Genomic DNA, 13,371 nt, shown 5'->3' with positions numbered 1-13,371 from the left:
CATTGTATGTGCTGGCAACAGTGCTTTTATGCTGCACTTTCTCATTAATAACTTGCTCATAGGTGTTCAGTTTAGCTTCCTTCAAAACCATCTCTATCTGAGGATCACAAAACCAAATGCCCTTGAGAACAGGGTAGCATTTGACCAAGTGAGACATCAATGAGCTTTGGTAAGGTCACAAGTAAGAATGTTTGATTGTGTTCAGATCCAGTCTTCGGGTAATGCAGCAGTCTATACTCTCCTATAATATGACCTGGACAACATTTAGGCAAGGAATAAGAAGTGGCAAGCAAGACTTGCATCACACAATGCAGTCACCTACAAGTAGAAATCAAACCCATCTCTGTTTGATATTTAATAGCAATACCATCATATCCTTCATCATCAATATATCAGGTATACATTGGCAGTACATTTCATGGGAATAGCCACATAAGTGCCATAACTATAACAAGAAGTCAATGGTTGATATTCTGCTACAAGATATTAATCTCCCAACTCCCGGGTATCTATTGCACTGACCACAAAGTACAATTCAGGAAAATGATAGAATATTTTTAGTTCCCTGAATATGTAAATCTCCAACAGATTGACATCTCCCATTTCTGATTACTTAATCCAGCAGTAGGAAGCACTTGTCCACTGAAGATTCTTGGCCACACATCACTTTGGATTTTTCTTGTATTCCAGATAACGCCACCTTTAATTTTTCATATTCAAAGCAAACAAGATCATACAATCCTTTTACATTCAAAGTAAGAAAATTCATGGTTTTCTACTTCTGACAAGGTAGACACCTGCTTTGCTTAGAATACCAAAATGTACTGTGTAAAGAAGATTGCAATGCTGTGATGAAAGCACACCACATATAACTATACTACACTCTGCAAGCCACATAAATTTAACACATGAAGTTCATCTGATGGGCAACTACAAAATTAAATAGACGTCTGCAGAAATGAGAAAAATAATGGTTCAAGTTGGAAACTGAGGTAACCAGAGACGCATTTTTTTACCAGACTTGTTTAATCTACTGAAAGAATATAAACAAGAAATCAAATTCAGGAGGTTGAAATATTATCTAAGAAATGCAGATGATACTTGAAGAGAATCTGAGAATGCAAGGGCTGGTCTGCTAGTCACCCACCACTAAATTGACAAAGGAGGAAAGTTCCTAAGCCTCTAATGCCGTGGAGGATATGAAATTCTGAGAATAATTTAAAAGCCTTAGAAACCATCAGCATTTTCAAGTGTGTTGGAAGGAACTGCAGATGTTAGTTTATACCAAAGATAGATACAAAGTAATGGAGTAACTCAGAAAAAGGATGGGTAATGTTTTGGGTCAGAACCCTTCTACAGAACTGAAAGTAGAGGGGGGGGGGGGAGGGAGCTGGGGATTGGGGGAAGGAAAAGGCCAGAACAAATCAGGGCCGCAACAGATGACCAAGGAAGGGTGGAGCCCACAATGGCCAACTGTTAATTGGGGAAGAGATGATAACGATGGGAAAGAGGACCTTCGGCCCATTGAGTCCACACCGACCAGCGATCCCTGTTACACTAGCGCACACTCGGGACAATTTACAACTTTTAAAAACCAAAGCCCATTAACCTTTCAAACATACCTTTTTGAAGTGCTGGGAGAAACTGGAGCATCTGGGGAAAATCCCACGTGATCATGGGGAGAACGTACAAACCCCGTACAGACAGCACCCATAGTCAGGATCGAACCTGGGTCTTTGGTGCTGTAAGGCAGCAACTCTACCACTGAGCCCACCATGCAGCCTCCTGCTGAAGCATTGTTTGCCATCAATATAACCAAGGCAAACAACCCGAGTAAGAGCTCTGGTTGTTATACGGTCACTTTATGTTAAGACAGAATGGAAACAGTCACAACCAGCATGGTTTAGCTATAAGCAAGACTGGTGGAGCTCAGATCATCCAACTGTAGGAAGGCAATTAATGATTAATGAAGTTAATTCTGGATATTAAGAACTCAAAATTACAAAGTTGAGTTTTAAAAAAATGCTTATAGTAAGTTAATATGTTTTCAGTATCTTTCGGAGGATAAATACCAGCTAAGACACCAGAAAAAAACACTTCTTCAAGCAGGATAGAACCTCAGTTTATCCCATCCAAAATATGGTACTTTTGGCAATTCATTAACACAACATTGAGTTGTCAATGACCCCATTCCAATTGTAAAGTAGATTTGAAGGAAAGAGGGTAGAACAGAGAACAGTAGAGCACTGGAACAGGCTCTTCGGCCCAGTTTGTGCTGAATATGATGCCTGATTAAACTGATGTCATCTGCCTGTACATGATCCAGATCCCTCTATTCCCCGCACTTCCATGTGCCTATCTAAAAGCCTCTTAAATGCCACTATTGTATCTGCCTCCACCACCATCCCTGGCAATGCATTCCAGGCCCCCACCAGTCTGTGTTAAAAAAACCTACCCCACATATCTCCATTAAACTTTCCCTCTCTCACCTGATAGCAATACCCTCTATTGTTGGATATTTCCTCTCTAGGAAAAAAGGTTGAGACTGTCTATCCTATCTGTGCCTCTCATAATTTTACATACTTCTATCAAGCCACCCCTCAACCTCCGACGTTCCAGAAAAAACAATCCAAGTTTAGCCAACCTCTCCCTGTAGCTGAAACTCTCTAATTGAAGTGGTAAATCTGGGTAGGTGAATGCTTAATTATTGTATTTTGAACACTAGGAGGGATTGCAGCAAACGATTATCCGATAGCTATATGAGGATTTTTACTTTCCAAAGAGTTACACTCCAATTAATTACTTTGGATTTCATGGTTGTTAAGCAGTTGTAGGCGGCGGCCGATGTGTGCAATTTTCAACATGAAAGTATGACGAGGTAATTCGCAGAATTAGTTGAAGAATAAATGACAACCAGGAGAAATCTTTCTTGATTTGTTCTCTGAAATCGTATAGGTTCATCAAAACAATTAGACAGAAGCTCCCTTTATCTCGTCCAAATAAAGAGCAGCTGCTACAATAAAGCACTCATTTACTGATGCTTGTGTGTAAACTGTACACCCAAGTCCTTAAAAGGAGATTATGCTCAAAATATCCTGCGAGTCATGAGTCTCGCATGAGTCACTGTTAAACCATGGGTAACAAATAGTATTAGGGAAAAGGTAGCATCGTGGTTGTGTTACCATGTTCGTGACCCAGAGACTGAGACTAATGATCTGCTGACATGATCAAACCTTGCCAAGGAATCCGATCATCTTAAATTCAGTTACATTAAATAGTACTGCAATTTAAAAAAACATATTAATTATGGTGGCCATGAAAGTTCTGGTAAGACTCAGGCGATTCAGGAAGCTTGGTAATGTAGGGAGAAAAGAATCAGTGTTTCCATAGCTGCATGGCCTATTCATGTCATCAGGGTCCAGAGCAATGTGGTTCATTCTTAGCTTTCCTTAGAAATCCATAAAGCCATTTGACTCAAGAACCAATGTGGATGAAAATGTATGGCAATGCCAACAAGTTATGAAAAAAAACATTTTTAAAAACCTCTCCATTATGCGACATAATATATCCAGGGTTGGGAAAACGATCTACTTGATAAGACACAAAGCACTGGAGTAACACAACAGGGCAGGCAGCATCTCTGACATCACCTATCCATGTTCTCCAGATATGCTACCTGACCCGCTGAGTTACTCCAGCACATTGTGTCTATTTTTTTGGTAAACCAGCATCTGCAGTTCCTCATATTACCAGTTCTACTTGATGATTGATTTAACTTTTTTTGAAAAAAAGATTAGCTAGTTTACACAAACAAGTAAATAAAATTGACCTGGTGTGAAACCCTATGTGGACCGTATAATTTTGAAATCAATTGCCCTTGACACATTATCTTTTTTTTACAGATACAGCGTGGAAACAGGCGCTTTGGCCCACACCAACCAATGAGTCCACGCCAACCAACGATCATCCATACACTAGCTTGATACTACAAACTAGGGACAATTTACAGAGGCCAATTAATCGACAAACCTGCACGTCTTTGGAGTGTGGGAGGAAGCCCACATGGTCACAGGGAGAATGTACAAACTTTACCGCTGTGCCACTCTTCCGCCCACAAACATTGACACGGATAATCATGTTTGGGAATTAAACTTACCAGCTCACCATGGTTCTTCTGGTGTGCCTGCAGCTTGTACTTGTCCGCGGTGGTGTAGCAGCATCCCTCGGCTGGGCACCTCAGCTGGATGTTGCTGTGCTTCTGCACAACGTGACGCTTCAGGCAGTTCTTGGTGATGGAGGAGTAGCTGCACTGAGAGCAGTAGTAAAGGTGCTCCCTGGTGTGCGTTCGAATGTGCATGTCATAATGGACTTGGTACCAGTATAATTTTCCTTTAAGGAAGGGAGGGGGTTGGATAGGTTAAAAAAGACAAGGCATTTGGGGTGTAGGATAGGCAGGGAGCGATTGCAGGGTGATGGGTTCGGGAGGGTACTGTAAAATAAATAAGTAGCACTAGAATGCTGGCTAACTTTATTTGAGCTGTGGGGAATCTTTATGGGGGAAATGCAGGGAGAAGCGTGCAGATTAACTTGTAAAATATTTTGTTATTCCTGAGTTCATAAAGATATAGGTTTGATTTCTTCCTCTGTGGAGAGGAAGTAAATAACAGGTGTCAGGGAGTGTGTCAGGATCATCACTGACAACAATGGACATACATAAATTGAACAGAAACATAGCTGCAAAAAAAAAAGTTTGGAACTGTGGCAAATATCAGAGTACAGTTAAACATATGGCACATCCAGGAAAATAAATAACTTTAGTTTTTATTCAATTCATAAGTAATCCTGATACATTCTATTAGTTCCCTCCTTCCCAATTAACAAAGCACCAACTGCAGCTGCCATTCACCTCTGAAGAAATTAATTAACCCAATTGTGTATGCTGCAAGCATGGCAGTCCAGAAACATCTCATCCTGTCAACTGTGCTTGCTGTAATAATGGAAAAAGTTTCTGTTAGTTAATAAAATGATAGTTTGATGTCAGTCGTTTGAGCAACTTCCCTCAGTCTGATGAAATCAATTAGTTTAGTTTGGAAATACAGCATGGAAACATGCCCTTCGGCCCACTGAGTCCATGCCAACCATTGATCATCCATTAACATACTTGTACGTTAAAAAAAGACACAAAGTGCTACAGTAACTCAGCAGGTCAGGCAGCATCGCTGGGGAACATGGATTGGGACATTTCAGGTCAGGGCCCATCTTCAGACTGACTGTGGTCGGTGGGGAGAATGCTGGAAGGTAGGAGTGGCAGGACAAAGCCTGGCGAGTAATAGGTGGAACAGGCAAGTGGAATTCTTATAGGGCAGATGGTTAGTCAAAAGCCCGAGAGGAAAAAACAAAAGGTGTGAGATAAGGATAGAAAAGTTGTGAATTGTGAAGCCAGAGTAAGGAACATAGGTGGAAGTGATGGGGGAAGAGGAGAAATGTGTCTCTTCAATCCTTATCTCATACTTTTCATCTCTGGCAATTGTCCAACCATCTGCTTATATGGTGCAGTACATATCACACATGTTTAGCATGCTGCAAGAAGGTGAAACTCAGGTTTCAGGCATTATTCTGCTTAGAATGTCACACATAACGAGGGTCGAATAGTATCTTGGGCCATGTCCTTTCCCTTGCATATATTCTAACGGTCTCTGCCAATGAAATGCCCTAAAAACTGCTCCAAGGAGCTCATGACGAGGAACTAGAGCTGTCCAACAGTAATCCCATAGACCTGAAACATCCAGCTGTATCCTGCTAATAGGACAGGTTAGGAGAGTGGGCAGAGAAGTGACAGATGAAATTCAGTATAGCAAAGTGCGGAGTCATGCATTTTGGTAATAAGAATAAAGGTGTGAATTATTTTTTAAATGGAGAGAGAATCTAGAAATCGGAAATGCAAAGGGACTTGAGAGTGCTGGTGCAGGACTTCCAAAAAAATAATTTGCAAGTCGAATCGGTAGTAAGGAAGGTAAATTCAAGGTTTATATCAAGAGGACTTGAATACAAAAACAAAGATGTAATGCTGTGGCTCAATAAGGCGCTGGTCAGGCCGCATTTGGAGTACTGTGAGCAGATTTGGTCCCCATGCCTGAGGAAGGATGTGCTGCCTCTGGAGAGGGTCCAGAGGAGGTTGACAAGAATGATTCCAGGAATGAGTGGGTTAGCATATGATGAGATTTGACAGCACTGGGAGTGTACTCGCTGGAGTTTAGAAGATTGAGGGAGGATTTCATTGAAACTTACAGAATGATGAAAGGCATAGATAGAGTGGATGTGGAAGGGATGTTTCCACCGATGGGAGAGTCTAGGACCAGAGGTCACAGCCTCAGAATTAAAGGCAGCTTTTTTGATAGGAGGTGAGGAGGAACGTCTTTAGTCAGAGGGTAGTTGAACTCATTGCCAGAGGGCTGTGGAGGCCAAGTCAGTGGATATTTTTAAGGCAGAGATAGACAAATTCATGATTAGAATGGGTGTCAAGGGTTATGCGGAGAAGGCAGGAAAATGGGATTAGGAGGCAGAGATCAGCCATGATTGAATGGCAGAGTAGACTTGATGGGCTGAATGGGCTAATTCTACTCCAAGAACTTGTGAACTTGTAATACACATGGTAAATCCAAAGTTCATGGGTCTAAAAGGTTCATAAGGCCATAAGGCATAGGAGCAAAATTAGGTCATTCTGCCCATCAAGTCTGCTCCATCATTCAATCATGACTGATCTATTTTTCACTCTCAACCCCATTCTCCTGCCTTCTCCCTGTAACCTTTGATGCCCTTACTAATCAAGAACCTTTCAAAAGCCACTTAAAAAATACCCAATGACTTGGCCGCCACAGCCGTCTGTGCAATGAATTCCACAGATTCACCATCCACTGGCTCATCTCCATTCTAAAGATACGTCCTTTTATTCTGACGCTGTGCCTTTTTGTCCTAGACTCCTCCTCTTCTGGAAACATACTCTCCGCATCCACTGTATCTAGACCTTTCGTTATTCAATAGATTCAATGAGATCCCCCTTATCGTTCTAAACTCCAGCAAAGTTTCCACATTTGCAACCCATGGCACTGCATGTCCAGCAGGCACATCCCTTGCTGCTAAGTATCAGAAATATTTTTATTAATTTAGTTTAATTTATTATTGTTATGTATAATGAGGTACAGTGCAAAGGTTTTGTTTGCGTGCTCAAATAAAAGACTATACACGATTACAATCAAGCTGTCCAGTGCATAGATAAAGGATAAAATGCAAAACATAAAGGGTACAAAGGAATGACCAGAATATTTGCTGTTGCCGATGGTAACTTCATAAAATGGAATCTTACTAACTGGATTCAGTAAACAATCACCTCTCAATAAGTTTACTGAGGGCAAATTGTCTCTCATCTATCATGCTGCAATTCTCCCGTTCACATCAATGAAAATATTCTTCTGGTGAATAACATACAATCGCAAATAATCAGAGAATAAATATAATGATATAGTTAAGCACTGAGCAATAGAACCACCAAAATGCAAGTTGTAGATTTCTTATATGGAAACCAAGGAACTGCAGTTGTTAGTTAATGCACAATGTGCTGAAAAACGCAGCAGGTCAGCAGCATCTCTGGAGAATCGTGTAGGAGGGAATTGCAGATGCTGGTTTAAACCGAAGATAGACACAAAATGCTGGAGTAACTCAGCAGGACAGGCAGCATCCCTGGATGGAAAGAATGGGTGACGTTTAGGGTTGAGACCCATCTTTAGACTTTGACCCAAAACGTCACCCATTCCTTTTATCCAGAGATGCTGCCTGTGCCGCTATGTTACTTCAGCAAATTATGTCTAACATCTCTGGAGAACATGGTTAGATGACATTTGAGGTCAAGACTCTTCTTCAGACTGTCAGAAGAACGGGCTCGATCTGAGAGTTAAGATCAAGAAGAGATCATTGATCACTTTTTCTCTTTTACCATATCTTAAAGCAAAATAAAGCCTGTCCCACTTTGGCGATTTATTAGGCGACTGTCAAAGTTGTAGCAGATCGCCGAAAAAAATAACAGTACGACAATGTCCACGACAATCCCCGCGACAAACTAAGACAACCTACCACATAGGCGACAGCAAGCTGACGAAAACCGGCGACTCAGTCTTCGTTACCTAGGACGTCCACTAAGACAGGGACCACGGCAAGCAAGACAACCAACGAAAACCTGCACTTATGTGGAGGTGTCACAAGCACAACTCACACGTGAACAAACTGACAGCAAGGTCCGTCCAGTGAAATGTCTAGGTATATTTTGCATTTGTTTGAAGTGCCCATTAAAAAAAAAAAAGATTTTTGCATGCAATTACCCATCTTTCATAGGAATATGTTGTTTTTGAATAAAGTTGATTTTGTTGATTTCTTAAAAAATAGCTGTCGGAATGTATTGAATTTCTAAGTACTTTTTCATGACATGTCATTCACAGATTCTCGTCGCATTCATTTTGACCATTAAAATCAAATGCTGACACACACGCTGCGCTATGAGAACTCTTTTCATTCATTCATTTAGATTGTGAATGAAAAGAGTTCTCATAGCGCAGCGCGTGTGTCAGCGTTTGATTTTAATGGTCAAAATGAATGCTACTAGATTCTGTGAATGACATGTCATGATAAAGTACTTAGAAAGTCAATGAATTCCGACTCCTGTTTTTTTTTAAATCACCAAGATCAACTTTATTCAACACAATTTTTTCCTATGAAAGATGTAAAACTGCATGTATCGCGGACTCCGCCCACAATCCACACCTGGCTATTGCAGCTGCTTTTCAGTGGACGGGTTTAGACCACAGATGTCATGCTCGGAGGCGGCATTGATGTGTGAAAAGGGCTGGCCGGACCTTGCTGTCCTCATGGTCAGGTGTGCATTTCCCCTACAAACAACACAGCAGTAAAACTCAGTGTATCTTTTTAGTAGTGTCTGTCTATGTCTGAGCTTTGGCCTTTAATAAACCTCGTGAAATGCCTGTGTATGTGCTTGCCTCATTGATCTAAACAAATAAAGAGTTCTCATAGCGCAGTGCGTGTGTCAGCGTTTGATTTTAATGGTCAAAATGAATGCTAATAGAATCTGTGAATGACATGTTATGAAAAAGTACAGGCAACAACCTTGCATACCTGGGGGATAGCATGCGACAATGCCCGCAATAAGCAACGGTACCGGGCGACAAGCCAGCTGTCACCGAGAAATTTCAAACCGGTTGAAATCTTCGCGACGCGCCGAGGTCCACTACAATTCTTTGAAGACTCCCCACGATCATGCCAGCGACACCCTGGCGAACTGTGGGGCCAGCCTAGTCGCCATCTGTCGCCTTAAAATCGCCTAAGTGGGACAGGCCCTTGAGTCGCCGGTTTTCGTCAGCTTGCCGTAGCCTATGTGGTAGGTTGTCTTAGCTTGTCGCGGGGCATTGCCGTGGACATTGTCGTACGGTTATTTTTTTTGGCGATCTGCTACGACTTTGACAGTCGCCGGCAGTCGTCTAAAAAATCGTCAAAGTGGGACAGGCCCTTAACTACTTTCACTGCTTCTTTATTTCCTTTATTTCCAATAAATTGATCGGACCCATTCTTTAATTACTTATTTACAAAACACTAGACGATCTAATCTGCAGATTTTCTTCTTAGTATTTATTATCCCTTTAAATAATTTTATCTCATTAAAATTTATTGATTCCAAAATCACATATTAATCTTTAAGTGTGCTGATCCAAATAAGCTAGTTATGCATTTATCATTTGTAGCACTTGATAAAGGTCAAGTTATCCAAACACAAAATGCTAAACTCTAGAATTACTGTTGGTGATACTGTATTAACAAAGGAATTCTTAATGTTCACGATTCCTCCATTTGCACTTTTGTCATAGAAAAATGCAGAGTGCAATCCTTTGGCCCAAGTCGTCCAAGATGCCGTACTAAGCCATTTGCCTATATTCGTCCCTTTCCATATATCTGTCCAGATGTCTTTTGAATGTCATTATTGTAACTGCCTCAATCACTCCCTCTGGAAGCTCATCCAGATGCATACCATCCCATGTGAAGAGGTTACCCCTCAGGTCTCTTTTAAATTTTTCCCCAATCACCACCTATGTCATGTAGTTTTTGATTCTCATTCTCTGGGAGAAGGCCATGTGCATTCACCTGATCTATACCCCTCACGATTTTACACACCTCTGTTAGATCACCATTTTGTCTCCTATGCTCAATGAATAAAGTCCTCGCCTGCCCAACCTCTCCATAAAACTTGTCCTGGCAACATTCTTGTAAATTTTCCTTGCATTATTTCGAGCCTAATAACATCTTTCCTAAAGCAAAGTATACACAATTCTCCAAGTACAGAAGCACCATCACCTCGTACAACTGTAACATAGCATCCCGACTTCAGTACTCAGAGACGAGAGTGACAAATGCCTCTTCATCATCCTGTCTCTCTATGACATCATCTTCATGGAACTGTGTACTTATACTCTTAGGTCCCTATTCCCAGCAACACTCCCCAGGACTTTATCGTTCATTGTCAAAGTCCAACCTTGGTTTGACTTCCCAAAATGCAATGCTTTGTAAATCTGAACACCAGTTGCCATTTATCAGCTCATTTTGATCAAGATTCCACCACAAATTTTTATGACCATCTTCACTGTCTATGATACCTATTTTAATGTCACCTGTTAACTAACCATGTCGTGTACAATTTCATCCAAAATGACCTCTGCAATTGCTTCCTTAGCTTTCTACATGGACAGAGAATGGACTTAGTCAGGCCCTGAGAATTTATCCATCTTATTGTGCTTGATGTCTACAATAAATCAGACATCAATTGTCTCCTATTTGATCAGTCGTACATGGTCCCTGACATCATAGCCCAGTTACCTGTTTCTTAGCTTCCATTATCTACACCTCAGCAAAAATTGATGAGAAATTATGATGAAAATCTCACCCATCTTCTGTGGTTTCACTTATAGATGACCATGCAAATCTTTAAAAGGACCTATTCTCTCTCTAGCCACCCTTTTAACCTTCATACACCAAAGAATCTCTCAGGATTTTCCTTTACCTTGCTTGCCAGATCCATCTCATGTCTACTTTCTTCCCTTCTTCCCTCAAGTGTAATCCTACACTTCCGATACTCGTGGAGGGATTTGCTTGATCCCCACTGCCTGATGGTTTATAAACACAGGTATATATTTGCTTTAAGAAATTAAATGAGGAATGCCTTGCAAATGTGGCCACCATTTTTCATGATCATTTGTTGAGAATATTAAAATCGCGTGAATATTATAAGGTATGATTGATTATTCTCAGCTATGATTTTTAAGGATGTGCTGCATGTCTATAAATTTAAAAAAAAGTGAAGGCCCAAGCTTCAAGGCACAGTTTGTCTCCTTAGCTGAAAAGATAAATGAAGTAGTGTTTAGAATATGGTAAAAGGTATACTGTATAGTTGGTGAAGACAAAGAAAAAGTGAGTGAATCCAGTGTAAGTATTAAACAGATTATGTTTCTAAAGTTTGTGGACTTTAAAATCCTAAACTGGTCTCCTTCCATTTTTGAAATATTACAAATAAGTTAAATTTCATGATTCAAATACGACATATCTCTGCATCATCTCTGCTGCAAGGTACCGCTGCCTGATTTCAATTGACGATTACCCTGCAAATAAAATCTGGTTAGAAAGCAGATTATTGGCAGACTCAAACCTATTAAAAAATGGGTATTAGGTCATTGCATCTAATGCAAGTTGTATTTGATTCACGAGTGGTTGCAAAAGAACAAAAACAAAACCAGCACTCAACCATCTCACCTTAATGGAGACTCTATTACATTACAATATTACAATATTCATTATGGATTAAGGATGAGGAAAAGGGCAGCATTATTATTCAAAGGGCAATGGTTACTTTGTTAGCACTGAAACTGTTTGGAATACCTTAATAACTAATAATCTGACAGCATTATTGGGATAGATTTTAGAAAGTATCAATTTTCACTTTAGATGATTTTAATGAGGTTGGTGACCAACCTGTTAACATTAGTACTGTCAAGCCACAAGTGATAGCAACATATTCAAATTTTGAAAAAAGAACGGTAAAACAAAAAAAATTGCCATAGGAGATGGGCAAGGTCCTTAATGAGTATTTACCGAGGAGAAAGACAGGAGGACAGAGGAACCTGGGGCAGTCAATGGAAGTGTCTTGACAGCAGTCAGTGTTATGGTCGAAGAGGTACTGAAGGTACTATCGCGTATGAAGGTAGACAAATCTCCAGGGCCTGATCAGAGTCATCTTTAAATATCTGTAGATGCTGCAGAGCTGTAGATGTTGTATATATGGACTTCAGCAAAGCATTCAACAAGGTTCCGCTGCTCTGGGAGGTTAGATCACATGGGATCCAAGGAGGGATAGCTGAATTGATAGAAAATTGGCTTCAGGGAAGGAAGCAGAGGGTGATGATGGAAGGTTGCTTCTCAGACTGGAGGCCTGTGAATAGTGGTGTGCCTCAGGGTTTGGTGCTGGGTCCATTACTGTTTGTCTTCTATATAAATGATTTGGATGAGAACATACATGTCAAGATTTCCAAGTTTGCAGGTAATACAACAGTGGGTGGTTTTGCAGATAGTGAAGATGATTGTGGAAAAATTGCAGCAGGATCTTGATCGATTGGCCAGGTGGGTTAAGAAATGGCTAATGGAATTTAATACAGAGAAATGTGAGGTGTTGCATTTTTGGAAGTCTAACATGGGCAGGACCTACACAGTGAATGGTAGGGCTCTGCGGAGTGTTGTAGAGCAGAGGGATCTAGGAGTGCAGGTGCATGATTCCTTGAAGGTGGAGTTGCAGGTAGATTGGGTGGTCAACAGGGCGTTTAGCACATTGACCTTCATCAATCAGAGTATTGAATATGGAAGTTGGGAGGTCATGTTGGGCCTTGGTGAGACCGCACCTGGAGTATTTTGTGCAATTTTGGTCTCCTAATTTGATGAAGGACATTATTGCTATTGAGGGAATGCAGCGTGGGTCACCAGGTTAATTCCCGGGATGGCGGGACTGACATATGATGAAAGAACGGGTCGACTGGGCTTGTATTCAGGGCTGTGGAGTCGGAGTCGTCGAGGTAGAGTCAGAGCAATTTTGGTGCTGCTGGAGTCGGAGTTGGTAAAAAAGACCCGAATCCAACCTCAACATAAATTTTAGAGACTACATAAATCGTAAATTTTTTGTCAATACAAACCATAATTTCTGCTTTCAGTGGGATGCTTGACACAATATTCTAGGTTAAAAGGTTAGTAAGGGATTGGGTAATGAAGGAAAAAAAA

General features: G+C 40.8%; 1 protein-coding gene across 3 annotated transcripts in view; it reads right to left on the bottom strand.

Annotated features, from left to right (window-relative positions):
* Nucleotides 1–13,371, bottom strand: part of zfat (zinc finger and AT hook domain containing) — a 76,055-nt gene that overhangs the window by 35,121 nt on the left and 27,563 nt on the right. For all 3 annotated transcript variants that reach the window (XM_078397576.1, XM_078397577.1, XM_078397578.1), the window contains exon 7: nt 4,157–4,389. In XM_078397576.1, the coding sequence (XP_078253702.1) occupies nt 4,157–4,389 (233 nt within the window). The remainder of the gene's footprint in view (nt 1–4,156; nt 4,390–13,371) is intronic.

Source organism: Rhinoraja longicauda, chromosome 4, assembly GCF_053455715.1.
Source record: "Rhinoraja longicauda isolate Sanriku21f chromosome 4, sRhiLon1.1, whole genome shotgun sequence".
NCBI lineage: Eukaryota > Metazoa > Chordata > Chondrichthyes > Rajiformes > Arhynchobatidae > Rhinoraja > Rhinoraja longicauda.
The sequence above is the reverse complement of the archived record's forward strand: the minus strand, read 5'-3'. Positions and strand labels throughout refer to the sequence as shown.